General features: G+C 41.9%; 3 protein-coding genes across 15 annotated transcripts in view; 1 reads left to right on the forward strand and 2 right to left on the reverse strand.

The window, feature by feature from the left end:
- The window catches only part of SON (SON DNA and RNA binding protein), a 33814-nt gene extending 24369 nt beyond the window's left edge, over nt 1-9445 (forward strand). For 2 of the 5 annotated variants that reach the window (XM_059686357.1, XM_059686355.1), the window contains 6 exons: nt 246-356; nt 1820-1936; nt 5983-6130; nt 7694-7765; nt 7869-7984; nt 8520-9445. In XM_059686357.1, coding sequence (XP_059542340.1) covers nt 246-356; nt 1820-1936; nt 5983-6130; nt 7694-7765; nt 7869-7984; nt 8520-8678 — 723 coding nt within the window. In that variant the 3' untranslated portion in view covers nt 8679-9445. Of the gene's footprint in view, nt 1-245; nt 357-1819; nt 1937-5248; nt 5329-5982; nt 6131-7693; nt 7766-7868; nt 7985-8466 lie in introns of those variants that run through there. The other 3 variants (XM_059686356.1, XM_059686363.1, XM_059686358.1) reach the window with 2 other exon arrangements.
- On the reverse strand, nt 2572-21625 carry DONSON (DNA replication fork stabilization factor DONSON). 3 transcript variants are annotated; one of them, XM_059686368.1, is made up of 11 exons: nt 21248-21625; nt 20861-20938; nt 19476-19679; nt 17864-18042; nt 17115-17293; nt 16149-16230; nt 15931-16035; nt 14819-15017; nt 10939-11151; nt 10352-10497; nt 2572-4773 (listed from the first exon to the last, which is right to left on the reverse strand). In XM_059686368.1, the coding sequence occupies exons 1-10, from the start codon at nt 21536-21538 to the stop codon at nt 10360-10362; spliced, it is 1668 nt and encodes a 555-aa protein (XP_059542351.1). In that variant the 5' UTR covers nt 21539-21625; the 3' UTR covers nt 2572-4773; nt 10352-10359. The 3 variants fall into 3 exon arrangements, with proteins under 3 accessions (XP_059542351.1, XP_059542350.1, XP_059542352.1); XM_059686367.1 differs by lacking the exon at nt 2572-4773 and having other exon boundaries at nt 10074-10497; XM_059686369.1 differs by lacking the exons at nt 2572-4773; nt 20861-20938 and having other exon boundaries at nt 10074-10497.
- Nucleotides 21626-22186: 561 nt separating this feature from the next.
- CRYZL1 (crystallin zeta like 1) overlaps nt 22187-27875 on the reverse strand; it is a 35547-nt gene continuing 29858 nt past the window's right edge. For 4 of the 7 annotated variants that reach the window (XM_059686375.1, XM_059686370.1, XM_059686372.1 and 1 more), the window contains 3 exons: nt 25782-25887; nt 23357-23402; nt 22187-22522 (listed from right to left, as the gene is read on the reverse strand). In XM_059686375.1, coding sequence (XP_059542358.1) covers nt 22423-22522; nt 23357-23402; nt 25782-25887 — 252 coding nt within the window. In that variant the 3' untranslated portion in view covers nt 22187-22422. Of the gene's footprint in view, nt 22523-23356; nt 23407-25781; nt 25888-27875 lie in introns of all 7 variants that reach the window. The other 3 variants (XM_059686373.1, XM_059686376.1, XM_059686371.1) reach the window with 3 other exon arrangements.

The following is a 27875-nucleotide window of genomic DNA, read 5'->3' on the forward strand; positions in this document are numbered from 1 at the left end:
TTGTAATTTGATACAGAACACAAGCAGTCAGATTTTGCTTCCTCTGACACTTCGTAACTTACCTGAAATACTCCTTGTCTGCTTCCCAAGGTTACCCTTTTCAGTCTTCTGCCTACTTTATAAAACTGTTCATAGGTACATAAGACTGTGATTTTGTTTTTGATACATAGCAACTAAGTATATGAGCACTTTTCTGAACTTAGGGGTTCTATCGTAATTTGAGATAATTATGTTTTCTTTCTTAGCCTGTGGACATCTCTACAGCAATGAGTGAGCGGGCACTTGCTCAGAAAAGACTCAGTGAGAATGCATTTGACCTTGAAGCCATGAGCATGTTAAATCGAGCTCAGGAACGGGTATGTAGTAGTTTAATGTCTAAATAAGACTTTTACTAACTAGATTGTTGACAAAATCAGTAGCATGCTGTTGAAATGTAGGTTCTTAATCTTGAAAATCCAAGGGAAAGATCATTTATTTTTTAAAATCTTCACTGGAGGAGTGAAGATATTTTTTCCATTGATTCTAGGGAGAGTGGAAGGGAGGGGGAAAGGTAAGGGGTAAGGAGAGAAAAGCAAAGACACATTGATAAGTTGTCTTTCACATGAGCCCCAAGGGGGTGGGGTGGGAATCGACCTGCAATCCAGTTATGTGCCCTTGACCTGGAATTGGACCCGAGACCTTCTGGTGCACAGGCTGATGCTCCAACCACTGAGCCACGGCCTACTTAGTTTATTTTAAACTAGAGGCCTGGTGCACGACATTCTGGGGGTGGTGGTGGGGCAGTCCCTCAGCCCTGCCTGTGAGGGATGTCCGCCTGCCTGCTTAGGCTCGCTCCCCATGAAGCTGGCAGGCGGACATCCCCCAAGGGTTCCTTAGCACTGCTGCTTCTGGCTGAGCGGTGCTCCCCCTGTGGGAGCACACTGACCACTCGGGGGCAGCTCCTGTTTTGAGCGTCTGCCCCCTGGTGGTCATTGCAAATCATAGCGACTGGTCGTTCTGCTGTTCGGTCTATTTGCATATTGGCCTTTTATATAGGATGACCATGGTCTAATTAGCTTATTTTAAATGTCAGTGATTTGGTTCCTGGTACTTCCTTCAGTAAATATTTATTGTGTACTATATGACAGGAACTGTTTCTAAAGCAAATAAAATAGGAAAAATTTCCTCCTGAGTTTATAATTTGGTTTATAAAAATAGCGCATTGGCCATAATAGGTCTGTGAGATGAAAGTAGGATTATGAGTTCCTGCTTTCCAGTGATGCAAACTGAGCTAAAGAGTGGTTAACTGATGCCCAAGGTCACAAAACTAGTAAGTGGAGAGGGTGGCATTCAACCCAGTCAGCCAGGGTCCAGAGTCACCTGATTTTAACAATGGACAGCTTTCCCTTCTACCTTTCTTTCTGTAAGTACTTGTTCATACAGATAGGAAATACATTGCTTGATAATCTTGTGTTATTAATGGGATTCACTGAATGTTATTAAACTGCTTCTTCTTTGAAATGTTTAAAAAAAAATTTTTTTAGGAGAGAGTGGGATGGAGGGGGAGAGACTCATGGATGGGTTGTCTCCCGCATGCACCCTGATCAGGGTGGGGATGGTGGGAGCAAGCCTGCAACTGAGGATGTGTCCTGGGAAACAATTTTAAATATGTATAAAATCACTATATGGTCTTAAAAATTGAATATCTAAGCCAGTAATACAGCATTTTCAGGAACGAACTAAAACCATTTCTTTTAGTGAATTAAATCGTTAATTCCAGTGGCATTTTAACCAGCTGAGTAATTTTAACTAGGTAATTGAGTCATCTTCTTTTCTTCAGATCGATGCCTGGGCTCAGCTGAACTCTATTCCTGGCCAGTTCACAGGAAGTACGGGAGTACAGGTCCTGACACAAGAACAGTTGGCCAATACTGGTGCCCAAGCCTGGATTAAAAAGGTACACGACATAATACACACACCAAAGTGTTCCAGTAGAAAGCTAAAATTTTTTAGGAAGTGTTTAATTAAAAATGCATTAAGAGGCCAGCGACTCTAAAAAGAATTCATGAGTAAATTTGCTGTGTGTGTACTCCAGGATGGACACAGGATGGACCGGATTCACGAGACAATGGCCAGTGTATAAATATGGCTCAAGAGCCATGGGTTTATACCCTGAGGTTATTTTTGTTCTTGCTGTCGCTGGTGGGGCGGGCGGTCTTTTTAAACTGTGTTTTGAATGCTCACAATGTGTCTCAGGTGCTGTTCTGAATGTGCCACGGTTCCTGTTGGACTGCTAATCTAATGATTTCAAAGCCGTGGTTCTCAAATGCTTTCTCATCCTGGGATACTTTATTACAGGTTTATTTTTGGTGGATCACTGCCCCCAAGAGCCCTCTACCACCCTCATTGCCATTCCTCTGCCCTCTTTCCCTTTCTTAGTGCCTGCACCTCCTTAAGCTCCTGTAGCCCCCAGCCCTCTCCCCGCCCCCCCTGTGATCTTCAGGCCCAGGTCCCCGTGGTTGTCAGCTGTTGGTTACAGCAAGTGGTTGGGAGGCCCCAGTATTAGCACTGCATGTGGTGATTTTGCCGTGGGACTGGAAGGCTCGGGGAGGATGGCTGGAGTGTGGGGTGGGCATTGCTGAAGGGTGAATGGGGTTGGGGTGGGGATGGAGAATACTATCTGTGGACCACCACTTGGGCCCTGGTGGCCTTTGGTGGTCCACAGGCTCAATTTGAGTACCACTGATCTCAAGGAAAAAACAGGACATGAGACCTAAATTCAAGGGAGAGGACGGATGCCTCGTGCTGTGAAGATGGAGGTGCTCCTGGTTTGATTCCTGCAAGGAGACCTGTGAACCCCACCTACGGCTGCCTCATTGTTGGGGGAGTCTTAGGTGGTTACGAAGGGCTTTCTGGAGAAATGTGTGCTGGGGAAGGATGTGGCTTGCTTGGATGGGGGTGGTGGTGGTTTATTTCAGGAGTACGGGCAGCATAGCGGCGCTGACACTGGGAGGCTGCGCGGTCTAATGGATAGGGAAGGTTTCTTTATCCTGCTGTACTCCTGACTCCTTTTGTGATCATGGGCAAGTAATTACATGGAATTCAGTCTACAAGTGTCACATGAAGGAAGACAAGGCCTTATTCCTGCCCTCAGGGTGGTAATATGACAGGTGCCTGTGGAAAATCGCCATGAGTGCCAGTGAATGAGCTCATTTCTGAGAAAATGAGATTTTGGTTGTTTGGAACTTTTAATCTCATAACATTTCAATTTTGATTGCATTATCTCTGGTGATCCTCTTATTAACAAATTAATATAAAACATAGTTTCACTTTGCCTGCCATTGGGGGGAATAAGCACTCTTAATATGTGTATACTGAGTACACAGATTCATTCAAAAGTTACAACTTATGTCGTTTACTAGGGTAACAACTTATGTCGTTCCCAATATCAACATTGGGAAAAGATGACAATCTAAGATTTAATTAATTTTGGACTAATTCTATTACATTTCAGATGTGAAGTGATTTGTGTAGTATTTGGAAAATGGCTTTCATTTCATTGGGAAGAATTACAAAAGTACGCCTATTTCTTTAACAGTTTAATTCTTTAAAACTACTCCATATTTCAGGAAGTGAGACTTGAAACTTACATGAATGTTTTAGGCACATAATAGTTGTGTACATTACTAGTTAGAAACTTTTGAATATGATTCCATTGTAAAATTTAGTCTAATATTTGTGTATAATGGAAGTGCTGATCTATAATGCTTCTAAACATCTAAACGTCGTGTTAATTTATAAAAAGTGAATCTTTTATAGATTCAATTGGTTCCCTGAATTTTTAAAAAATTCCCAGTTTTGTAGGCAGTTGACAGATTTTTAAATAAACATGTCAATTTAAGTCATTTTGATAAATTATCATGCCTTAAAGCTGTGTTCATTGACCAAATTTTTAAATAACTGAAGAAAGCAATGCTTTCAGGAAAACTATTTGTATGTTACTTAAAGAATATTTGCTACTAACATCAAGAAAGGAATGTTTTATTTCATAAAAATGAGGTAGAACATGCGAAAAAGTTATTAGGCAACAGGAAAATCTAACACTTATCTACTGCAGACTGTCTTTTGTGTTTAGGAAATGTTTCCAAATGCTCATTTGGCTTTTCTTGCCTTGCTACAGCTCAGCGCCCTCTTTGTTAAAAGCCGCTCGGAATGCCTGCATTTCCCTTACACTTTTGTATTTTGTTGCAGTAAATCAGTATATTCTTAGTAGATAAAGGAGAGTTTTATTTATTTTTAAGTATACATTTAAGAGTTGTTATTAAAACAACCTTTATTTTTTTTGAGATGGTATCATTTGGACATGACCTGATGAATACTGTTTACTATGGTAGTCTCATTAATCAGCTTTTTTGTTAACTATATACACCCTGGGGTAAAGAAACATGAATATATCAGAATGGAAACAGAATTGAGAACCTGGGTGATTTGGGTATTTGTATGTACTCTGCACAGTTGCCCTTTTTTTTAGGAGTGTTTCCTGGAAAAGAGGGGCCGATGAACCTGAAAGTAAGTAAAAGCCATTCTAGGTGTGTAGCAACAAGGCAGTTGATATCCAAGCATCAGCTAACTTTTCTCTCAATACATCACACTGCATGGCCTGCACCAAATAAGGAACTGAACCAGGGGTATGTTTTACCTCCACAGCCGCCTCCTTCCATCAGAGCACCTTGTTGGACTTAATGTCTGTCACACAATCATTGGCATGCTTCTCCCCAGCGTGTAATTAAAAAGCTGGGGGAAAGAATACAGTTTAAATGCTGTCAGAAAACAAGATTTAACAATTTTGGTATTAACTTGTCAATACAGGAATGTAATTAATGAATACTATTTCTAGATTTACCAAAAATTTTGACCCCCTTTATTGATAAGTTAATGACATGTATATATTTGCTGGAGAATGTAAATTTAAAATTTAATAACGAGAAATAAAAAATGATTTGGAGATATCACATTAAAAAAAAAAAGACCAACAGTAAAATTTAGTAGTTTGTTGTATGTACATGGACGCCTCAGAGGCATCCCGTATTTCTGAATGTGTGACAATAATTGACTTGGTCATGCTAATGTCTATACTTGTGCATCTTACGACATTAAGTGGTTTGCTGCTTTGATGGAAATTATGGTTCAGTGGGTTGGATACAAGAGAGATGACTGTTCACAGAATAACCTGTGAACTTTCACCCCTCTGTATGGAAACTTGTTTCAGGGCCAAATCCTTGTAGCTGTCTTCTTGCCCCGGTCAGTGCCAGCCCTACTATTCACAACACTGCTGCTACCGAGGCCTAGGTATGTAAACGTTTAAGGAGTTTTTTAAAAGTCTTTTAACATCAAGCTAGGTTTTAAAGGAATTCAAATTCAGTTTGGTATAATAACAGGTTATTTTATGTGATTGTCTTCCATTTCTTACTGTGTAAATTGATTATAGTTATTCTTTTGCTTCATAGGGTTTTTCTATGTAAATATTTATACTTACTCCATGGTAGAATGGGGAAATAAAATGGGTGATAACAGTATGCTTCTTCAGTGTCCGAACTATTTCTAAAATGACTTCTGGGCTTTATTTATTAACTAGGTGCACCTGGGACAATTAATGACTGTTTTAACATTGCCTTCTTTTTATTTTGCAAGCTAAGAAGAGATACCAGTGAACGTAAATAGTGGACGAAAACAGGAGTGTTCTAATTTTTTTTTTTGGAGGGGGCTCGAGGGCCACTGTTTTAAAACTGCCATTTATATGCCTTACGTGACTTTCAAAATACTATTATGTTAATGTGGAAAAAGTTAGAACATACACACTACAATATGTATAAGAAGCATTTAAATGTAACAGCTATAACAGATCTAGAAGTAAAATCAGGTTTCTTTTTTAAAAAGTGACACTGAGTTGACAGTCACATTCTAACTGTAAAATTGGGACATTTACCTTTCTTCTTTGGACAGGATCAGTTCTTAAGAGCAGCCCCAGTAACTGGAGGAATGGGAGCCGTTTTGATGAGAAAAATGGGTTGGAGAGAAGGAGAAGGATTAGGAAAAAACAAAGAAGGAAATAAGGAGCCTATCCTCGTTGATTTTAAGACTGACAGAAAAGGTAAAGTGTTTTGGGGAAAGTTTATTATACCCCCGTTCACATTCCATCTTTCATTGTCTACATTCTTTTGATGTCTGTGATCCTGACCTGCAGGCTCTTCTGCTTATACAGATGTTGTTTTTTGAGGGGTGGGGTGGGGTGGAGGGGAGAGTTTTAACTCATTTCCAACAACTTACATAATTATAGGAGGAAACACTAATTTTAGCTTTAAAAAGGCAACCTGTGTTAATGTTAGTTGCTAAAAATTATGGAACTTTGAATATATCTATGATTAAAATTTTAACTAGATTTTATATTTATAAAGCAGCCATTTTGTTTTGATAGGGAATATATTATCTTTATTTCTAGAATATTTTTTTCTTAGATATTTTATCCCACATATTTTTATTTCCTATTAAAGTGCTGTTTAGTCTCCGCCTTATAAGCCCTCTTTTCAGGCTCAGTAATTCAGTTCTTTGGGGTTGGGGAATAGCAGATCAGCTGCCTACAATAGTGCTTTTTTTTTCATAATGCCCTGAGTTTGGGGCACCTAAGTATAATCCATGGGAATGCCAACTCAGTGTGATGATTGAAGCTTATTTAAGTCTGATTTTTAAAACTCAAATGTATTTTCCTTATCTTTGTATTCAGAGAGATTTCATTGAAATTAATGCAATTACATTATTCTTTCTTAATGACCATGGAAACTGAATAGCTCCAACTAAATTTTTTTTTATTGTTTTGCTTCAGATTTTCTACATTGCCATCCATGTAGAATACCGTGTTGCCATTTTATTTCCAACTGGTGGGAGTATATTGTAATAATGATACTCAAAAATAGCATGGAAATAACATGACAGTATTCCTGTGATGTAGCATTAATTCAAGCTTTAAATTAGGAAAGGGCATTTTGCTAGTTACGTCACATTTCATTGCTTGTGCAAGCTGAATAGATGATCTGTCACAAAAAGGTGGTTTATTGGAAGAAAACATGGTGGATGCATTGTGTAATTCCAGGGAGCATTCTCTGGAATTGAAAACACTGGTTTTGCCTAGTAACATAGCTAAGCTACTTGGGAAAGGGAGGTTATGCAGCTGTGTGTTTGTCTTTCGAGAACACCTCACATTCGATAAGTCAGAAAGGGCTTCGTTGTTGGGGGGATGGCGGGTGGAATGAATCCATTTATCAATGAGACAGCATTTCTCACTTTTTTACTTGTGTGTGACCTAAAATCCTCATCTTTTGAGGAACATATCTTTTACTGAGCATCATCTTTTAAAGAATGGGCAACCTTTAGAAATCAGTTGCAATAAATAGCCACTACTTTTTAAACTTACAAAGCAACAGGCCTGGAGTTGTTGATAATGATGGCACTTAATTATATGTATTCACATACTAAATGCTTGTTTTCTGAACATTTTATATAATTTTCAGTACCAGGGTGTATGAATATGTATATTTATATGTTGAAACACAGCAAAATAGAAGTCCAGATTGATCTAGAAATTAGGGTAAGGGGAATGTGTTGAAGATTTCCTTTGAAGTTCATTTCATTAACATGGATTTTTTTTTTTTTTTTAAAGGTCTTGTGGCTGTAGGAGAAAGAGCACAGAAGAGGTCTGGGAACTTCTCTGCTGCAATGAAAGATCTGTCAGGTGAGAGACACTGGGATTCTTCTCACCCATCCTTACTTTCAGTTCATAATTGGTGTCACAGATGATGGAGATAATTAATAACTGGTTATTTTTTTCTCTGCAGGCAAACATCCTGTGTCTGCCTTGATGGAAATCTGTAATAAGAGAAGGTGGCAACCACCTGAATTTCTCTTGATCCATGATAGTGGCCCTGATCATCGCAAGCATTTTCTCTTTAGGGTAAATATGAATTTCTGCATTAATTTTATACGTTTATTAATTTGATGACAATGTTAGCGGGTGAGGGATAAGTACATGATCACAGGATTGATATATTATTGGTGGGCTGGGACTGTGCATATGTATAGGTAGAGAGGAGGGGTTTTTAAACATACAAATATGCCTCTTAATATGACTTTTAAAAACCTTATTTTAAGAATACGTTGGAAGGGAAAGTTTTGGGCAAAATCTTGTGAACTGTTTGTTGCCATATTCTAGTAGGAAATGGGGAATTAGAACTATCAGGCTTTTTTAATTTGGAGACCTGCTTTTAATTTGCTGTCTCTTTTCCCAAATGATTTGCTGCTTCTGGGTTGAGGTTAATTTGACTTACATAGTATGGGTTTTATGTTTTAAATTAGTTTTCTAGCATTTAGTGAAAAAATAAAGCTAATAGATATTAAAGTTTGATGCTGTTCTTATTGTATGTTTTTCTTGAATAGGTATTGAGAAATGGAAGCCCTTACCAGCCCAATTGTATGTTTTTCTTGAATAGGTATTGATAAATGGAAGCGCTTACCAGCCCAGCTTTGCCAGCCCTAATAAGAAGCATGCTAAAGCCACAGCAGCTACTGTGGTTCTTCAAGCAATGGGCCTTTTACCAAAGGACCTCATGGCTAATGCCACTTGCTTCAGGAGTGCCTCACGTAGATAGATTGAGGTTTTATATTAATCATTTCAGATAATTTTACTCTGCATCAAAATGTATTTCCTCTTTAATGTTGTAAATATTTGGCAATTTAAAACATTGTGTAAAAAGCAATCTGTACAAACATCTCCCGGCTTTGATTTTTGTACCATGGAAATTGTATTTAACCATACAGGGTTTGGTATGTTTATATTGTTTACCTTAGTGATGTATTTGTTTAAGTGGCTAACATCCAAACGATTGTTTGAAGGCATCCGTAATCTTCAGTGTGGAATGTTAAATTACGCTTTTATACTGTATTTTGTACTATGATGTAACTCCTCTTCCTTATGGCTAGGCTGCTGTAACACTTGCCTGTAATCAGTGAAGGGCTGTGCACCTTGTACTAGTTCACAATGGGTTCTGCTGGACAGATACTGGGGCCAGTGTTATTGAGGTAATCAAGCAAGATCTGTTCCACAGGGCTGAAGCCACCATCTCCCCTTACAATTTTGTAGAAGTTATAAAAAGAAGTGGTATGTTGTGTGATGATCAGCACTAAGTTCTATGTTCCCGTCAAAGCCACTTGGGCCATGAGAAGGGAGTGAAAATGAAGTCCGACTAGAATTCTACTGCAGAGGCCAAGTACACTTAGTATGGCATTGAGTTGTGATATAGTTTTACTTTGATGTGCATTTTGAATTTCAGCTACACCTAGATAGACGTAAAATGATAAATAAAATGCTGTAACCAACTTATCCAATAAAATTGGCACCCAGCCACTATTTTGTTGACTGAGAGAGTTTAAGTTTATGTTAATTTTTAGGGTCTAATAGAATATTTCATGTGTATTACAGTGGTATTCATATGCTGTCTCTATACTTTATTTTAAAAAGCTTAAGGCCCAAAATATAAACTTCTGGAATAAATGTGTTGTTTTATTTTCTGGAATATAAAGTGAACACATACTTCTTCACTAAATACTATTGTTTCTTTACCCAATGCTTATCATTTCTAAGCACTTTTATTTAAAAAAATTTGAACTAGACACACACACACACACACACACTACTACTACTACTACTACTACTACTACTACTACTACTACTACTACGCCATGATGGATGAGCGTACTTTAAACTCTTAATACACTATTCTATGTGGAATACAAAATACCCTTACCTGAATTAACATGCATATGCATTAAAAATATGTGTGTATACATCTATCTGAGAGAATTGTAAAGAAAGCAACTAAGAAGCATCAACAATCAACTCAGTAGATATTGTATAAATTTGGTTTCAACCTTTACAAGCTAGAACCTGCTCATAATCCTTGGTAAATGGTTAGTTTTGCCCAGATGTCAGTAATTGATACTAATTTAGCCTCAATTTCCCATTTGAAAGGAAGCACTGACATTGATTCAATTTTCTATTCAGTTTATCATTAAGTTACAGGGATCTAGTTCTCATTCAAGTTACTTGAATTTTTCATATCTGAATATCTTATCAAAAAATAGTGAAACTGGAGAATGTTGATCTAAAATCTTAACACATGCATGTAATAAATATTAACGGTTAATGCTTATAAACATTTGAATATTCCCTTAACTTCCAAAATGAAATTTAAAGCCAAAGGTATACAAATCTTGAATTTCCTTGCCAGAGGCTTTTTTCCTCAAAGATTCCTTTTAGGCTTACTTTGGCGTTCAGGATCTCCAATTATAAAGGTAGTCACTCATTTCCACATTCCGTAAGGATGATTTCCCCAGTACTGGTGTTTGGCTAAGTTGGTCCAGAGTCTTAGGGTGCAACCCACAGTTAGCAAGCTCCTCACGAACAGTCTCCTGTGGGAATTGGTACCAGTCAGTGAAAGCACACCAGCCTTTTTGAACACTCAGTTTTTAATAGTTACCATGGGAACTTGGACACCAATGCCTTCATACTATTCATTATCTACAGAGGTTGACTTAAAGAATTTTTGCATAGTTTTAATTATAACTTCTAAATAAAACCTAAAAAATGTCAAAAGTAAAGGCCATTTGTTAAATCCTCATGCTAAGTTGCCATTTTTTTTTGGTGGGGATAGTATTTAAGTCACTAAGTATTACAACAGCTTGAAATCATAAAACTTACCTCACAAGAACAACTTACATAGATACATCCCTTCCTCTCAGAAATTATCATTGAAAATTAGTAAATACAGTTAACTTGAAACAGTTTGGCTCATAAATAACTTCCTTCACCTACTCTGAGGAAACTAAGTCTGTTTACAGCTCTCCGCTTACCTTTCCCAGGACTTTGTCCACTGGTGGGCAGATGTTGAACACAGCGGTTGGCTCGTGTGTATACAGTCCTGCAGAAAATGACCCACTCTGTGAAGATCCGAGTAGCATGGTCATAGCATGTAGAGAATGAGGCATGACAGGACCTGTGATCTCCAAGCTGAATTGATCTTTGTATCCAGAAACAACCTGTGTCTTCACATTTACACTTCGTGCCTTACAAAAAATTGAAGGGGAAAAAAATTATGGTCATCTCTCAAGCTTTTGTCCCTAGCTTAAAACATGTTCATTAACTTTTCATTAGGATTTTCCTCTAAGTTATGGAACAAAAGTAGTGACATGAAGAGTGTATAAGAATAAAAATGTTTAGTAAATTCTATCTCCAGTATCCTTTACTCCAAATTATGAGATTGTCAGTTTAAGTACATAAAATTTTTTCATATGGTATTCACTCTGATTTAGTAATACACTTTCATTACAGAACATTGGTAAAACAAATAAATTGATTCTACAGCTACTAACATTCAGTATGTAGTTGTTTATATGTATAATTTTCAACAATATGGATTCACAGGCACCCCTTGCAGATGTTGTGGGTTTGGTTCCAGACCACTGCAATAAAGGGCGTACACATGAAAGCGGGTTGTAAACTTTTTGCTGGTTCAGGGTCTTGATTTCAATTTGTAAAAAAACGCAACATCTGTGAAGTGCAATGAGGTCTACCTATTCAGTTAATCTTTTCACTTATTCATGATCCAGTTTTTGAGATAATTCAATATTCCTGCCTCTTGAGACAAGCGCCCTGGCCAGTGTGGCTCAGTTGGTGATTTAACTCCTGGTCAGGGCACATACCCCAGTAGTGACTTTGATGCCCAGTCGGGCCACGTGCAGAAGGCAATCAACTGATGTTTCTCTCTTAAAAAAAAAAATGAGACAACTTTTCTTTATGGCAAAAAAGATTAACACCAAAATTTTTGTTGCCAGTTTTATACTTTGTAAGAAATTTTTTTTTTATATAATTCATATATTTTCATGTAACTCCTTTGGTATAACTACATCAAATGATTTTTTACTGGGAGAAAAAAAAAAGCAACATAAAAATGCAAATAAAACAAATGTCAAAAATTTATCCTATCAAAAAAGAAAAAGTACTTTTTAAGAAGCTAGGTTACTGACTTCCAGTCAAAATAGCAGAGTAGGTAGGTGAACACTGTCCACCCCCTCCCACAACCACATCAAAATTACAACTAAACTATAGAACCACCATCATTCAGAACCACCTGAAATCTAGCTGAACAAGTCCTACAACTAAGGACAGACGAAAGCAGCCACATGGAGACTGGCAGGACAACTGAAGCTACGCGCCGGGCTGGCGGATAAAAGCCAGGATGGTGCCTCAGCTGCAGAGGTCCCCGCTGAGGACGAGGCCCCACTGGGCCAGGCCAGGGCTCTAATGCCAGTAGAGAAGTCCAAGGAACTTCAGGCTGAGAAACCCAGCAGATGTGGCTGAGACTAGCACTGCTGCAGTCCCAGGTGTTGCTCTTTAAGGGCCCGCACATATATTTCCTCGCTAAAAGGCTCACTTGTTCTGAGCTCCAGAGCTGGGGCAGAGGCACAAAAGCACCAGAGACATAGAGCCCACACCAAGACACATCCTAATTAAAGCACCAAGGGTTAAAGACAGACTCTTAAAAGCAGCAAGAGAAAAGCAGTTAGTTACCTATAAGGGAGCTCCCATAAGATGGTCAGCTGACTTATCAACAGAAACTTTGTGGCCAGAAGCGGCTGGTAGGAAATAATCGAAGTGACGAAAAACAAGGACCTACCACCAAGACGACTTTACCCAGCAAGGCTTTCTTTCAGAATTGAAGGACAGATAAAGCGCTTCCCAGACAAGGAATAGCTAAAGGAGTTCATCACTATCAAACCAGTATTACAAGAAATGTTAAAGAATTGCTTTAAGAGGAAGAAGAAAAAATATGAATAAAATAGCAATAACTACACCTATCAATAATTATTTTAAATGTAAATAAATGGATTAAATGCTCCAATCTGAATGGATATTAAAACAAGACTCATACATATCCTACCTACAAGAGGGCCACTTAAGATAGAAAGACACACAGACTGACTAAAGGGATGGAAAAAGATATTTCATTTAAAGGGAAAAAAAAAAAAAAAAAAAAAAGCTGGGGTAGCAATACTTGTGTCAGACAAAATAGACCTATTTTTTTGTGTGTGTCAGAGTATCTTTTTTTTTTTTTTTAAATATATTTTATTGATTTTTTACGGAGAGGAAGGGAGAGAGATAGAGAGTTAGAAACATCGATGAGAGAGAAACATCGATCAGCTGCCTCCTGCACACCCCCTACTGGGGATGTGCCCACAACCAAGGTACATGCCCTTGACCGGAATTGAACCTGGGACCCTTCAGTCCGCAGGCCAACGCTCTATCCACTGAGCCAAACGGGTTACAGCCAAAATAGACTTTTAAAACAAAGGCTATAACAAGATAGGATCCAGTGATTCCACTTCTATTTATCTAAGGAAACCAAAAACAGTAATTCAAAATGACATATGTATCCCTATGTTCTGCAACATTAATAGCCAAGATATGAAAGTAACCCAAGTGTCCATCAATAGACGAATGGTGAAAGGTATGATACATACATACAAGGGAATTAGCCATAAAAAAAAAGTGAAATCTTGCCATTTACAACATGGGTGAACCTTGAGCGTATCCTATATAATAATCCTATATAATAAAAGGGTAATATGCAAATTGACCCTAACAGCAGAATGACTGGGAATGATTGGTCACTATGACACACACTGACGACCAGGGGGCAGATGCTCAATGCAGGAGTTGCCCCCTGGTGGTCAGTGCGCTCCCACAGGGACAGCTCTGCTCAGCCACAAGCCAGGCTGACAACTGCCAGCACAGCAGTGGTGGTGGGAGCCTCTCCCGCCTCCTCAGCAGCACTAAGGATGTCCGACTGCAGCTTAGGCCTGCTCCCCACTGGCAAGTGGACATCCCCCGAGGGCTCCTGGGCTGCCAGAGGGATGTCTGACTGCCAGCTTAGGCCTGTTCCCCCTGGGGAGCGGGCCTAAGCCAGCAGGTGGACATCCCCCAAGGGGTACCAGACTGAGAGGACACAGGCTAGGCTGAGGGACCTCCCTGAGTGCACAAATTTTTGTGCACTGGGCCTCTAGTTATGCTAATAAAATAAGTGAGATAAAGAAAGACAAATACCATCTGATTTAATTTATGTGAATTTGAAAAAACAAAGAAAAACAAAACAGAAACAGAATAAACTGATGGTTGTAAGATGGGAGGGGGGAGACAGGTCAAAGAGGGGAAGGGATTAAGATGTACAACTTGCCACTTACAAAGTCACTGGGATGTAAAGTAGAGCACAGGGGATACGGTCAGTAAGACTATAATACTGGCCAGAACCGGTTTGGCTCAGTGGATAGAGCGTCGGCCTGCGGACCAAGGGGTCCCGGGTTCGATTCCGGTCAAGGGCATGTACCTTGGTTGCGGGCACATCCCCGGTGGGGGGCGTGCAGGAGGCAGCTGATCCATGTTTCTCTCTCATGGATGTTTCTGGCTCTCTTTCCCTCTCCCTTCCTCTCTGTAAGAAATCAATAAAATATATTTAAAAAAAAAAAAAAAGACTATAATACTGTATGGTGTCAGATGATTACTAGACTTATTGTGGTGATCACTTCCTAAGGCATAGAAATGCCTAATCACTATATTGTACAACTGAAACTAATCTAATATTGTATATCAACCTTAACTGAAAAACAAAGTTATTTTTTTAAAAAAGAAGTTACGTTATGAAGATTAGCGTAGGATTACCCGCCAACCCCTTATTACCTTAAGCATTTGCATGGTGGCACCTCGGAAAGCTATCGGGGATAAGAGAGTTGGTGGAAGTCCTGCCTGTGGGCCGGAAGTAGCCATTAAGCTCTTACAGTTGATCAAAAAATTTAGCAACGTAAAGGTGTTTGTTCCCTTCACCAACACAACAGACTCAGGTCTGTGATCCATTTGTACTTCATGTTTCTCCTTACGCCTGAAGATGACAATCAAGGAAATTGCAAGTACAAACCCCATGCCAACGGGAAAAGCAGTTATCTTGATTCTGAATCACCTGGGACCCCTTTCCCAATTCCAAACTGGAAATGCTCCGTTATCATGTCTTCACTGCAGATATAAGGCACCTGCTTAAATCAAAATGACTTGACTTTAACCTGCATTTGCTAGAAATTGACACCTAACAAAACTTTCTTCGCTAGTCAAAAATATATTCTGTTCCCCCCACAAACTTCAACAAAATGGAATGTTTGCTTTTTTTAAAATATAGCTTCTTTGCCCTGACCGGTTTGGCTCATCGGATAGAGCGTTGGCCTGCGGACTCAAAGGTCCCAGGTTCAATTCCGGTCAAGGGCATGTATCTTGGTTGTGGGCACATCCCCAGTGGGGAGTGTGCAGGGGGCAGCTGATCAATGTTTCTCTCTCATTGATGTTTCTGACTCTCTATCCCTCTCCCTTCCTCTCTGTAAAAAATCAATAAAATATATTAAAAAATATATATAGCTTCTTAGTTTATTGGTACTTAGGGTTTTGTTATTTAGTGTCATGATGGTGAATTAATTTTAGTATGATCTTAAGATAATTTAAGATTATGGTCAGGCAGGCTAGTGTGGTTCAGTGGTTGAGTATCAACCCATGAACCAGGTCACCAGTTGGATTACTGGTCTGGGCACTTGCCCAGGTTGTGGGATCAATTTTCAGGGAGGGGAGTGCAGGAGGCAGCCGGTTGATGTTTCTCTCTCTCTCCCCCTTCACTTCTTCTCTCTCTACAATCAATAAAAACATATTAAAACAAAATATTATGGTCAAATAAAACTGCCAGTCAATATTCCATTGCTCACTAACTTAATTCAATGAAAATCAATTCTAGTTAACAGCAAATGAAAGGATACAGCTTGATAGAGAGTATGTCTGGCTTTTTAATTTTATCTTGCACACCCATCTCTTCCAGCCAGGAAAAACTTTCTTCTTCATCTTCATCACTGATTGCTTGCTCCCTAAAAAATTGCTATAGTTAGATTTCCCACTTCATAACGCTGTTTCCTCTACAAAACCACTGCACCGAGTCGATAGCCACTGCATGACATCAAAGGTTATTTTAATCACATACTCCCCATGTCCCAGGCTTGTCCCAGATGGTTTCTTCTTCTCATGGCCACTTTCTTTTACTAAAGGCAGAGAAAATTCAATACCTACATGAGAAAAAAAAAATAACTGAGTTTTCTTTACTATACTAGCAATTTAAAAGAATTTAACAGGTATGCCTTACTTTTAGAGAGTCCGAAATTTGAAAATGTGAGTCTTTATATTTGATTTATTTAGGCAATAGCTTTCAAACTTTCTTTTTTCTTTTTCAATTAGTTTACATTCAGTATTACCTTGTATTAGCAGCCCATAACACAACCATACATACCCATATCTCCTTCAAACAAAAGGTTCAGGAAACAATACATTCTTACTACATGTGGTATTCTTTCATAAAGTATTATATACTACTCATTTTTTCATTTTTTTTAAAATGCTGATTAAACCCAGTAAATATATCTTATGTCCACTCATGGGTTGACCCAGTTTGAAAACTGTTGTTAAAAGGGGTAGGTAATTTGTACTATAAGGAATTTTAAGAAGTGTATATTCAGATAGGGACTATCCAACCCAGTATGTGTTTAGAGATCCGTGAAAGGAAGATCATTAACTTAAAGCAATGTATAAGGAACAGCTTAAATAACTGCTATAAAAAGATTCAGAAAGAAGTAAAATATTTCTTAATATAGTTAAGCCCAGCCAGTGTGTCAACCTTAGAACCAGGAAGTCACGGTTCGATTCCCGGTCAGGGCACATACTTGGGTTATGGGCCCGTTTTCCCAGTGGTGGGTGTGTAGGAGGCAGCTGATCAATGATTCTCTCATCACTGATGTTTCTCTCTCTCTCCCTCTCTGAAATCAATAAAAATGTTTTAAAAAATAATATAGCTAAAACTAATAAAAGACAATTCAACTGACAAAGGGTATTTTTAACTTTCAAGAAAAGAGTTTACTATATAGTGTGGTATTCTTATTTTAAACTATAATTTTACCTTCATTTTTCATAGCTTCTCTTATACCTCTAGTTGTAGGAGACATGAGAGCCGTGATTACATCATTTCCTGCTAATCCTGATGCACGAAACAGGATAGTAAATTGATAGGTACAAACGTAGAAATAGGGGCAAAGTTTTGTCTTCAGAAGATTATACAAAGAAGTGAAGCTCACGGACCTATGAAGCAAATTTTCTTTTGTTAATTAAACATTTAACTTCACATCTAAAATATAATACTGTATAATTCGGCTTGATATTCACCCTGATTTGAAACACAACATAAATATTACAGATAATGGTTTTCATTTTTGCCGTTACATATAACTTGGCTTTTAAAGAACTGAAACTGGTCATGGGACTCACTGATAACTTCTACATATTTAAACAGTGTTCACCATTTAAATACTAACCATTGTTTTCTTTAAATAAAATTTAATTGGTAACTTATTGGTAATTATCTTTGTGCAGCTTCTGGTGAGAATGGAAGCAGTCACTGACAAGAATCTTAAAGAATTATGTTTATGTGTATTTACCAAACATTTAAATGAGTTTCACAATTGCATAAAGAGTGAATAAGAGCCAGCAAGTAAACAATGTAAATGTTGGTTAACAGTTCCAATAAAATCATTCAGGAGGAAGAGCGATCTTTCTACCACTAAATATTTCCACATAATGAATAAAACAGGAAGAGAATATGGCTAAAATGAAAATTCAGTATTGGATCACACAAGTTTTTACAAATCTTACCAGTCACTCATTAAAATGCGTTGTAGGGATTCATCATTTGACCAAGGGCTTGTCTTTGCAGACATTTTCCGGTCAGCTCCAATCCGAGGGAACAGGGAGAGCCAGGGAAAGGCGGGGTGGAGCCAGTAGACCAGGCTCTGCTGGAAAGCACATCGCAGCTCAGTGCAGAGCTTGGGGTCCTGAAGTCCAGGCAGCGCACAGGTTTGAGCCACAGAAAGATAAACTTTTATTAAAAAGACACTGAATATACCAAATCCTTATCTTCACTGCTTCCTATAGTAAAGTGTTAATAGCTGTTACAGGGGCTACAATGTAGTTTATTCTTATTTGGGAGAACCTTTCTTGTCAGCAATTATAGTCTATCCAGCCATACATCACAAGGAACACTTAAACATAGATGGGAACCTTCTCCTGTCTCTACCATCCTTGAGAAAAATGACTTCTCTTTATCAGGAGGGCAGGGACTGTGTGCGTGCGTGCATGCATGCATGTAGGTAATAACACATTCAACCGCCCCCCCCCCCCCCCCGGGGCTCTATTTAAAAAGTAGCCAGTGCCCTAGCCAGTTTGGATCAATGGATAGAGCTGAAGGGTCCCAGGTCTGATGATTCTGGGCAAGGGCACAATCTTGGTTGCAGGGTTGATCCCTGTGTGGGTGTCAACCAATCAATGTGTCTCTCTCACACCAGCGTTTCTCTGTCTCTTCCTCACTACTCTCTTTAAAAATCAATGGGCCCTAACCAGTTTGGCTCAGTGGATAGAGCGTCGGCCTGCGGACTGAGGGGTCCCGGTTCGATTCCGGTCAAGGGCATGTACCTTGGTTGCGGCCCCATCCCCAGTAGGAGATGTGCAGGAGGCAGCTGATCAATGTTTCTCTCTCATCGATGTTTCTAACTCTCAATCCCTGTCCCTTCCTCTCTGTAAAAAATCAATAAAATATACTTTTTAAAAATATAAAAATCAATGGAAAAGTATCCTCAGGTGAGGATTAACAACAACAAAAAACAAAAAAGAAAAAAAATAGTAGCCAGTAAAAACTGGTAACCCGAATCCCAAATCACCCTTACCAATTTATTAAAAATGAGGTACCAAGGTCTCTTTTAGGTAATCCTCTTTAACCTAGTTTAAGTTGATGAGCTGCTTCAAAGTAATACTATTGCATTTCTCTGAAAACATTCTAGAATTCATCAACTCTAGTAAATTGACAAGACACCATCATTCAGGTAGCATGAGGTAGTGCCTTTAAAAGAGTGCACATTTTGTGAGAAAATGAGTAAAGTAACCCGTCTGCCTTTGTAACCCTATTCCTCATTGCTTTTCATTCATTTTTCTTATATTTTCTTTCTCAAAAGCCTTAGAAAAGAATGGCTTAGTTCAAGTAATGCCCCCCTGCAACACTGACCGTTTCTCAGGACAGGCCTCTAAACTGAATGGCAGTCACCGAGTCTGATGAAAACTATGTAAAAGCACCACTTTGGCAATACAAAATCTCCAAGTGTTTATGTCAAAAGAAAAACTTACTGGAAGGAAATATCTCTGGCATTTTTGCAGAGAAGTGAAATTTACACTGAATTTGTAACTTTAAAACACAGCTCTTTTCTTGCAGAATTACCTGTATACTTTGAGGCAGAGTCACTTCTGTTGCTCTGCAATGCTGGACGACGCCCTGAGCCTCTTCCTGTGCTTTCAAATGATCTGCCCAGGTAAAGGGTTGAGAAGAGGTGAAAAGGAGTCGAGTTTTAATACTCCAGTCCACAGGTAACTCTGTACTTTCTGGGGAAGGCTTATCAGATTCGGAGAATGATCTGTGTGAAATCTTTTAGAAAACAAAGAACACAAAAATTAGTAGAGTAGCGAGGAAGAAACCTTCAATCTACAGATTTCATGAACACACACGATCGTTGAAATGCCGAAATTTTAGAGAACGTGTAATAAGTAACATAGGTAATATACTACACACCATGAAAAAGTCTGTGAACAGTAGTTATCTCTGGGAAGTAGGAATTTTTTGGAGGTGGTGGTGGTAGAGAGACAGAGTTCACCTTTTAGCGTAGATAGTTCTATACAGTTTAGTTACAAAAGGCATGTGCTGCCCAGCTGTTGGCTCGGTGGTTGAGCGGTCACCTATGAATCGGGAGGTCGCTGGTGCAATTCCCAGCCAGGGGATATGCCTGGGTGGTGGGCTCCATCCCCATGTGGGGTGTGCAGGAAGCAGCCAATGGATGAACTTTCTTTCTCATCAGTGTTTTTATCTCTCTATCCCTATCACTTCCTCTCTCTCTAAAAATCATTGAAACAAAATATACAAAAAGACATGTTATTTTCATGATCACAATTAAAGAAATAAAAGCGATTACTAATGTTGCTATCAAAACAGAAACCGTCTGAGTATTTTACAAACACCCTTTGAGCCACTCAAACTCTGAACCCGGCGCTAAGCTGCCCTTGGCTATGGAGAACACGTGGAACAGTATTCTCCCATCACAACGACTTTCTCAGGTGACGTCACAAACACAGCAGGGAGAGGGGACATGTCCATAGATCCTGCGAAGGCCTTTTCTTTACCAGGAAGGGAGGCTGGTCCTGGCGGCGAGCTCACTGTCTCAGGACCACGGTGCCCTGGTGGGACCATCACAGCACAAGGATGTGGGGAATGGAAGCGGGCTTGTGCATGGGTGTGCGCGTGCGCTTGTGCATGTGTGTGCGCTTGTGCATGTGTGTCCGTGCGCTTGTGTATGTGCGTGTGCATGTGCGTGCGCGTGTGCATGCATGTGTATGTGCGGGTGCTTGTGCGTGTGCGAGTGGAGGGTAGCAGTGGTGGGGGTGTCAGCATCCTGTGGGGTAACGAGGGGACGTGAAGACTCCGTGAAAAGCTAAGTTCCCGCAGCGGCGGCACCCGCAGCGGGAGGGGGAGGACTGCAGGGCCAGGCGCCCACCCGCGCCCTCCGCCCCACGAGGCTTCCGCTGGAGATGCACAGCCGATGGCCGAGGCGCTACCTGGAGGGAGTCGGCGGGCGCCGTTCCTTCCGGCTCCTCCTCCCGCAGCAGGTCCTGCTCCCGGCGAGAGCCTGGGGACTGGGCGGAAGGCGCCGTGTGAGCTGCCCGCGGGCACACGCTCCCCCAGCCCGTGCGGCCCCGCCCCGGCCGGCCTCCCGCAGCTCGGAGTCGGACGCGGACGGCCGAGGGCTCGGCACCCAGCACGGCCGCGCCGGCGCCGCGGAACGGCTCCCAGGCTGCGGGGGAGGCGGGCACAAGCGGCGCCGGGCCCCCGGGGGCTGCTCCCCTCCAGCCCCACGAGCGCTGCTGCCCGAGCACCGCCCCCCTCGGCCCAGCGCGGAGCGCCCCGCACACCCGCGAGCCCCCCGACCGCCGGCCCCCACTCACCGGGCTCGGCGCCCGGGGCGGCCCGTCCTGAGGCTCCGCGGCGGCCCGCGGCCGGTTGTCCAGGCGGGCGAAGGGGTTCCTGCCCGGCGCGCCCGGGCCGCCGCCTCTGCCCGCCGCCGGATAGGGGCGCAGGGGCAGCCCGGCCGCCAGAGCGGCTCGGCGGGGCGCCGGCTCGGGCCGCCCCCCGGGGGAGAGCGCGGCCCCCAGGCTCCGGGCCCTCTTCCGCCGCAGCCGCAGGGTCTCGGGCGGCTTTTTGAAACTGGGCGAGTAGCCGGGCACCGAGAAGGCCATGGCGCGCAGCGGCCGCCCAGCACCGAGCGGCCACCACAGGAGCTTCCCGCGCGCGCCGGCCCCGCCCCGGCGTGGCCCCGCCCCCGTGGCGCGCGCGTGCGCCCTGGGCCGCCCCGGCGTGGCCCCGCCCTCGCTGCGTGCGCAGCTGCGGGGCCTGCTGGTGCCGGGCGCCCCCTGGCGCTGCTGCGGTCGCGTCTGGTCGCCGGTGGAGAGGGCGCCGGCTGCACTCCCTGTGGACGGCGGGGAGTGACGAGCCCGGCCGCCGCCCGGGAGGAGGAAACGCTAGGCGGGGGGAGGAGGGGACCGCAGCCGGCGAAGGGGCCTGGGTGCCCCTTCCGCAGACCGACCGACCGGCCGACGGGGCCCAGCCCGCCCTCGCTCCCCGCGTCGTGGGCGTCCGAGGAAACGCTCACGCGGTGGGCGCCCGGGGCCTGAGGGCCGGGTCCTCGGAGGCAGGCGGAGACCCTAGACTAGAGGGTGAAGGACGCGCCTCGGTCCGCCGCCCGGACGGCGTGGGCGGGGCCGGCGCGCTGACAGGCAGCGCTGACGGCCTATCAGGAGGCAGCGTGGCTTTTGCCCAAACTCGTGTTCTTCCTGGAAGGAAGGTTATCGCGGAGGCAGCTACATAAACACAGGCACTGAGACGACTTCCAGAATATTCCCTTCAGGTGTTAATTACAGACTTGTCTTGGCTGTTTGTACATTAACTTTTCAAATACGTTTCAGGTATTTGAAATAACCATCTCGTCTCAGATAGCAGGAAAGCATGCTTAAAAAGGGAACAACTTGCTTTTATCTTCCTTGATTTTTCTGAACAATTTCCAAGGAAACTCTGGCTTCAAATACTAGAATGGGTTCATTCAACTGAGATCTGGGAGATAAAGTTAAAACTGAACAACTTGCTTTTTTCTTCCTTGCTTTTTCTGAACACCTTCCATGGAGACTTTGGCCTCGTACGGCGGGATGGGTTCGTCCAGACGAGGCCTGCGGAAGAGAGATGATCAGACAAGCGACACAGGCTGGGCGCGGAGACCTGCTTATGCCATCGCATCACTTTAAATAATGCGAACTTGTTCACTAGTGTGTCCACCATCAAAAGTCGTTAATTTTTTTTAATGTTTTTGTTGACTTAGAAACTGATGTGAGCGAGGAGCGGGAGGCTGCCTCCTGCAGCCCCGGGAGGTGTCTCACCCCCGATCCTGGGTACGCGCTCGGCGGGAACTGAACCCGCGGCCCGGGTGCCCAGGAGGACGGCCAGCTCCGCCACTCCGGCCGACACAAGTGGTTACATTTTAAAGGGGAAATCGGCTCCCTCTTTTTGATAAATAGATAAAAAAACTTTAACTTTTCCCGCTTCTCAAGCTGTATTTCAGGTTGCTTTGGGAGGGGCGATGAGGTAGGTGTGGAACGGAGTGAGGAAAACTCAGGGACACTTACTGGTGTGTCACCCAGAGAAATGCTAACGCCCTCGCGGGCTTGGCTCAGTGGACAGAGCGTGGGCCTGCGGACTGAAGGGTCCCGGTTGGATCCCAGTCAAGGACACGTGCCCGGTTTCGGGCTGGATCCCCAGTGGGGGGCGTGCGGGAGGCAGCCGATCAATGATTCTTTCTCATCGCTATTTCTCTCTCTCTTTCCCTCTCCCTTCCTCTCTGAAATCAATAAAAAAATGTTAGAGAAATGTTAAGGAGCAGCTATTTAAACAAAATACTAAAATATGGAGGCAATGGGTGTGCTGTGAAAGCTGAAACAAAAATGCCAGCCTTATCCCCTTGAGAACAGAAAAATAAAGAACAACAATGATTTGGTAATTCAGCGTACCTAAAAACACCAGTTGCTAACTTCTCCATCACATCTTTTAAGACACGTAGCTGGAAGAACAGTTAAGGTGGCAATGTGAAAGACAGAAGTTTAAAGAAAAGCAATCAGATGAAGATGCTAGGCAGTTCACTTTTTAAAAAAGTTTTTGTACTCTCAAAATTAAAAAATTGTTATAGAAATTCTGTAAGCTGTCAAATTTCTCTAAAAAAAAAAAAGGGGGTGGCGGGGAATGGGAAAAATGAGAGCGGTGGTGACGTAATAGAGCCTAAACTCCTAAAAACAAGTGACGACAGATGCAAGCCGACTGCCTGTCCTAAGGAATGACTAGGTGTTTTCCAAAGAGACGGTAATGGAATGGTGTCAGGGTTTCACTTTAGCACCACTTATGTGACTTTGTTAAAAACACCACTTACTGTGGGTGCACATTCATTTATGAAATGGCTACAGACTCCAAATTTGTGTGCACGAAAGTTAAACTGTGTGACATGCAACTAATAGAGTCAGAAAACTAACATTTTAAGGAATCTAGTCATTTAATTGAAATTTGAACACTAGAATTGCTAGCACTGAGAACTATTTATGATCATAATTGGAAGGAGAACTCTGTTAAATCACAAGCAGCAACACCTGGGAGAGGCTTGCATAAGTGGGACTAAGGTCTGATTTAGGACTTGAGAAAATGTAAATTAAAAAATATGAACATAATACATTTTAAAGATTTTTTTAAGGGACCTAAAGAATATGGATTTTACTTATTTATACTATAAATTCTCTTTCTACTTCTGTTAATGAAATTGCCAAGAGTATGCGTAAGAGAGTGTGTCGTGTATTTTTGATTTTTGAAAACTTAACATCATTTCATTTAAGCGTGTTATGTGTCAACATGGTCCATGGGTTTGTTAAATAGGTTAAAATCATGTCTGGAGGGGAAGGGAGGGCAGCTGAGAGAATTAAGTGACAGGCTAAGCAGCCAGCCTGTATTATGACATGTAAAATTCAAAATACGCTATTGCTTTTAATACATGTTGTTCCTCTGTTGTTAATACGTAATGGTATTCTTGATTACTATAATGTCATTGGACATTTAGGTTGCTTTAAATTGAAATTCAAACAAAATTCTTCTAGAAAGTTAAAGATTTAGTTTATTTTCTAAATTTAATAGGAAAATATTTAATCAGAAATAGTTTAATCTCATTCACTCGCTACATTAAGGGACTTTTCGGATTTTGAAATGTGCTCTTTAAAACTCAACTACGCACACACTAAGGAAACCCTAACTGAAGGCTCTGCACCCTCGGACTTGCCCCTAGACCAGTGATAGCAAACCTACGACCCGCGTGTCAGAGGTGACACGTGAACTCATTTTTTTTGGTTGATTTTTTCTTTGTTAAATGCCATTTAAATATATAAAATAAATATCAAAAATATAAGTCTTTGTTTTACTGTGGTTGCAAAGATCAAAAACTTTCTATATGTGACACGGCACCAGAGTTAAGTTAGGGTTTTTCAAAATGCTGACACGCCGAGCTCAAAGGGTTCACCGTCACTGGCCTGGGGGGCTGCCCTTTGTACACGTCACTCACGGAACTACACACTCTCAGCGCCACGGAGGAGAGCCAGCGAGGCCAGCATGGGGCTCTTCACGCACAAGGACACTATTAAGTTACGAGAACTTATTTTTTACCCAATTTCTTAAAAATTTTACCAAGTGCAGCTGCCTTTAGGACAGTCATTTTAGAAAGAAGGGGTTTATCTGTAAGTTCACCTTGCTCTGAAGAGGTTTGACTTTTCTTTTGGAACAGCTTTCAGATTCTCATGAAAACTTTTCATTACTTTTACTCAAACTAGAATGATTTGGATTCCTTTGCTAGATTTGTCTCCAAGTAACTTGCATTTAAAAAAATCAAACTCATCCTCAGTTGATGAAGATTTCCAAGCATTGGTAATCTTAAAAACACCCCACAAACTCTTTAACTGAGACGTGTTCTGAAACGTGTGCACAGTGGAGCCACCGTAGGTGTAAGAAGGCCAGCTCTCACGGTGATGTGGAGTTTCCATAAGCCAGGGCCAAACCAAAACAAACTCGTCCGTGGCACTACGGCTCATCTCCCATTCAGAAACACGCGAGACTGCCTGGGTACGATTCCGGCCCGGCCACTTGCTGGCTGAATCCCTGGGCTTGTATTAATTAACCTTTCTACAATTCAGTTCCTTCACCTGTGAACTAGGAATGATAACACTATTACACCTCAGAGGGTGGTTTCAATATATAAGTAAGTCATACCTACACAGCCTGTGGAACATTGTTTGGCACGATCAATGAAAGTTAGCTATTATTTATTATTACCATTATTAAAGAACTTAGTTATGATAATGCAAGGTAAATGTCAAGCCAGAAACTCAAGTCAGTAGAAAAAAAGGATATAAAGATATTTTCCTTGTTGTACATTTGACAAATTCCAAACTTCGTCGTTAAGGAAAGCCACCGTTGCTCCCTTGAGGAAGAGGCAGTGGCTATCTGGAGGATCCAGCTTGGACAGAATGCAGAAAGACTGATCAGCACTGAGTTTAACAGCAGAAAGAGGGCTGGTATCTTGAGCCAGAAAAATTCTACACAAATTAAATAATACCCAAATCATAAGTAACCAGCACACAAACTTAATAACAATCTGTGAATCATGTTTTCTTTGCATTTCATTCTCCAAAATGATGAAATAGCAAGGTCACATGCAAGGCCAACCAGAAACCTGATGATGCAGTAGTAGAGTGTGTGTGTTAGATTTCTGGTTGCTACTTCCCAGTCATTTTCATGAGGATGTCAGAAAATCATGAAGACTGGTATATGAAAATTATGGTATTTGCATATCAACCATGATAAAAATATTTAATTTCAATTCTATTAAGAAATGTATTTTTGGGAGACTGTATATCTGATATAATAAAAGTCTAATATGCAGATTGACCGAATGGCAGAACGACCAGTTGCTATGATGTGCTCTGACTGCCAGGGGGCAGATGCTCAATGCAGGAGCTGCCCCCTGGTGGTCAGTGTGCTCCCACAGGGGGAGCACTGCTCAGCCAGAAGCCAGGCTCATGGTTGGTAAGCGCAGCTACGGTGGCAGGAGCCTCTCCCGCTTCTGCGGCAGCGCTAAGGAGCAATGAGCCAAGTGGTAAGGAGCAGCAAGGAGGCGGGCAGTAAGGAGCGAGGGGTCCTGGACTGCAAGAGGGATGTCTGACTGCTGGCTTGGACAGACATTCCCGAGGGGTCCCAGACTGTGAGAGGGCGCAGGCCGGGCTGAGGGACCCACCCCCAGTGCATGAATTTCGTGGACTGGGCCTCTAATAAATATATATATATATATATATATATATATATATATATATGTATATATATATATATATATATATATATATATATACACACACATATATATATATATACACATATATATATGTATATATATGTATATATATGTATATATATATATGCACACATACACATTTGTGTGTGTGTGTGTATATGCACACACACACACACTTTGGAGGCCTGGTGCATGAAATTAATGCATGGGGGGGGGAGGGGCTCCCTCAGCCCGGCCTGCACCCTCTCGCAATTCGGGGCTCCTTGGGGGATGTCCAACCGTTGGTTTAGGCCTGATTCCTGTAGGATTGGGCCTAAACCAGCAGTCGGACATCCCTCTCCCAATCTGGTACTGCTGGCTCCTAACTGCTTGCCTGCCTGCCTGATCGCGCCTAACCACCTCTGCCTGCTTGCCTGTTGCCCCTAACCAGTCACCTGCCTGCCTGATCACCCCTAACTGCTCACCTGCCAGCCTCATCACTGCTAACCGTTCCTCTGCCTGACTCATCACCCCTAACCACTCGCCTGCCTGCCTCATCGCCCCTAACCACTCGGCCTGCCTGCCTCATTGTCCCTAACCACCTCTACCTGCCTGCCTAATTGCCCCTAACCACTTGCCTGCCTGCCTGATCACCCCTCACTGCTCACCAGCCTGCCTGATCACCCTAACCACTCTTCCTGCCTGCCTGATCACCCCTAACCGCCTCTGCCTCAGCCCCCACCACAGCGGCTTCATCTGGAAGGACATCTAGAAGGTTGTTCAGCTGTCCGGTCTAATTAGCATATTACGCTTTTATTATTATGGATACACACACACACACACACACACATATTCCAATTAGAACAATTAAGAAATTGTGATAATTTTATATAGAAATATTTTGCTAAGTATATGTCAATGTTTGTTACTAAGAAAAAATCCTTGTTCTGGCTTGGTTGGTTGCAGCATTGGCCCATACACCAAAAGGTTGCAGGTTTGATTCCCAGTCAGGGCACATATGGGAGGCAACCAATTGATGTTTCTTTTTCATATCAATGTTTCTCTCTTTCCCTTCCTCTCTCTCTCAAATCAATAAAAAAAAACATATCCTTGGGTGGGGATTAAAAAAACCCTATTTCAGATATTATTAAATTCAGAAGTCACTGCATCCAAACTCC

The sequence above is a fragment of the Myotis daubentonii genome, chromosome 3 (genome assembly GCF_963259705.1).
Source record: "Myotis daubentonii chromosome 3, mMyoDau2.1, whole genome shotgun sequence".
NCBI lineage: Eukaryota > Metazoa > Chordata > Mammalia > Chiroptera > Vespertilionidae > Myotis > Myotis daubentonii.

What these genes read in the sequence shown, in the direction of transcription:
- DONSON (XM_059686368.1), bottom strand. Translation starts at nt 21,538, where the DNA reads ATGGCCTTCTCGGTGCCCGGCTACTCGCCCAGTTTCAAAAAGCCGCCC. An exon ending in CGCCCCGGGCGCCGAGCCCG is followed by an intron (nt 20,939 to 21,247) that starts GTGAGTGGGGGC and finishes CCTTCCGCCCAG; the next exon opens with TCCCCAGGCTCTCGCCGGGA. An exon ending in AGAAGCTATGAAAAATGAAG is followed by an intron (nt 16,231 to 17,114) that starts GTAAAATTATAG and finishes TTTCTCATGTAG; the next exon opens with GTATTGAATTTTCTCTGCCT.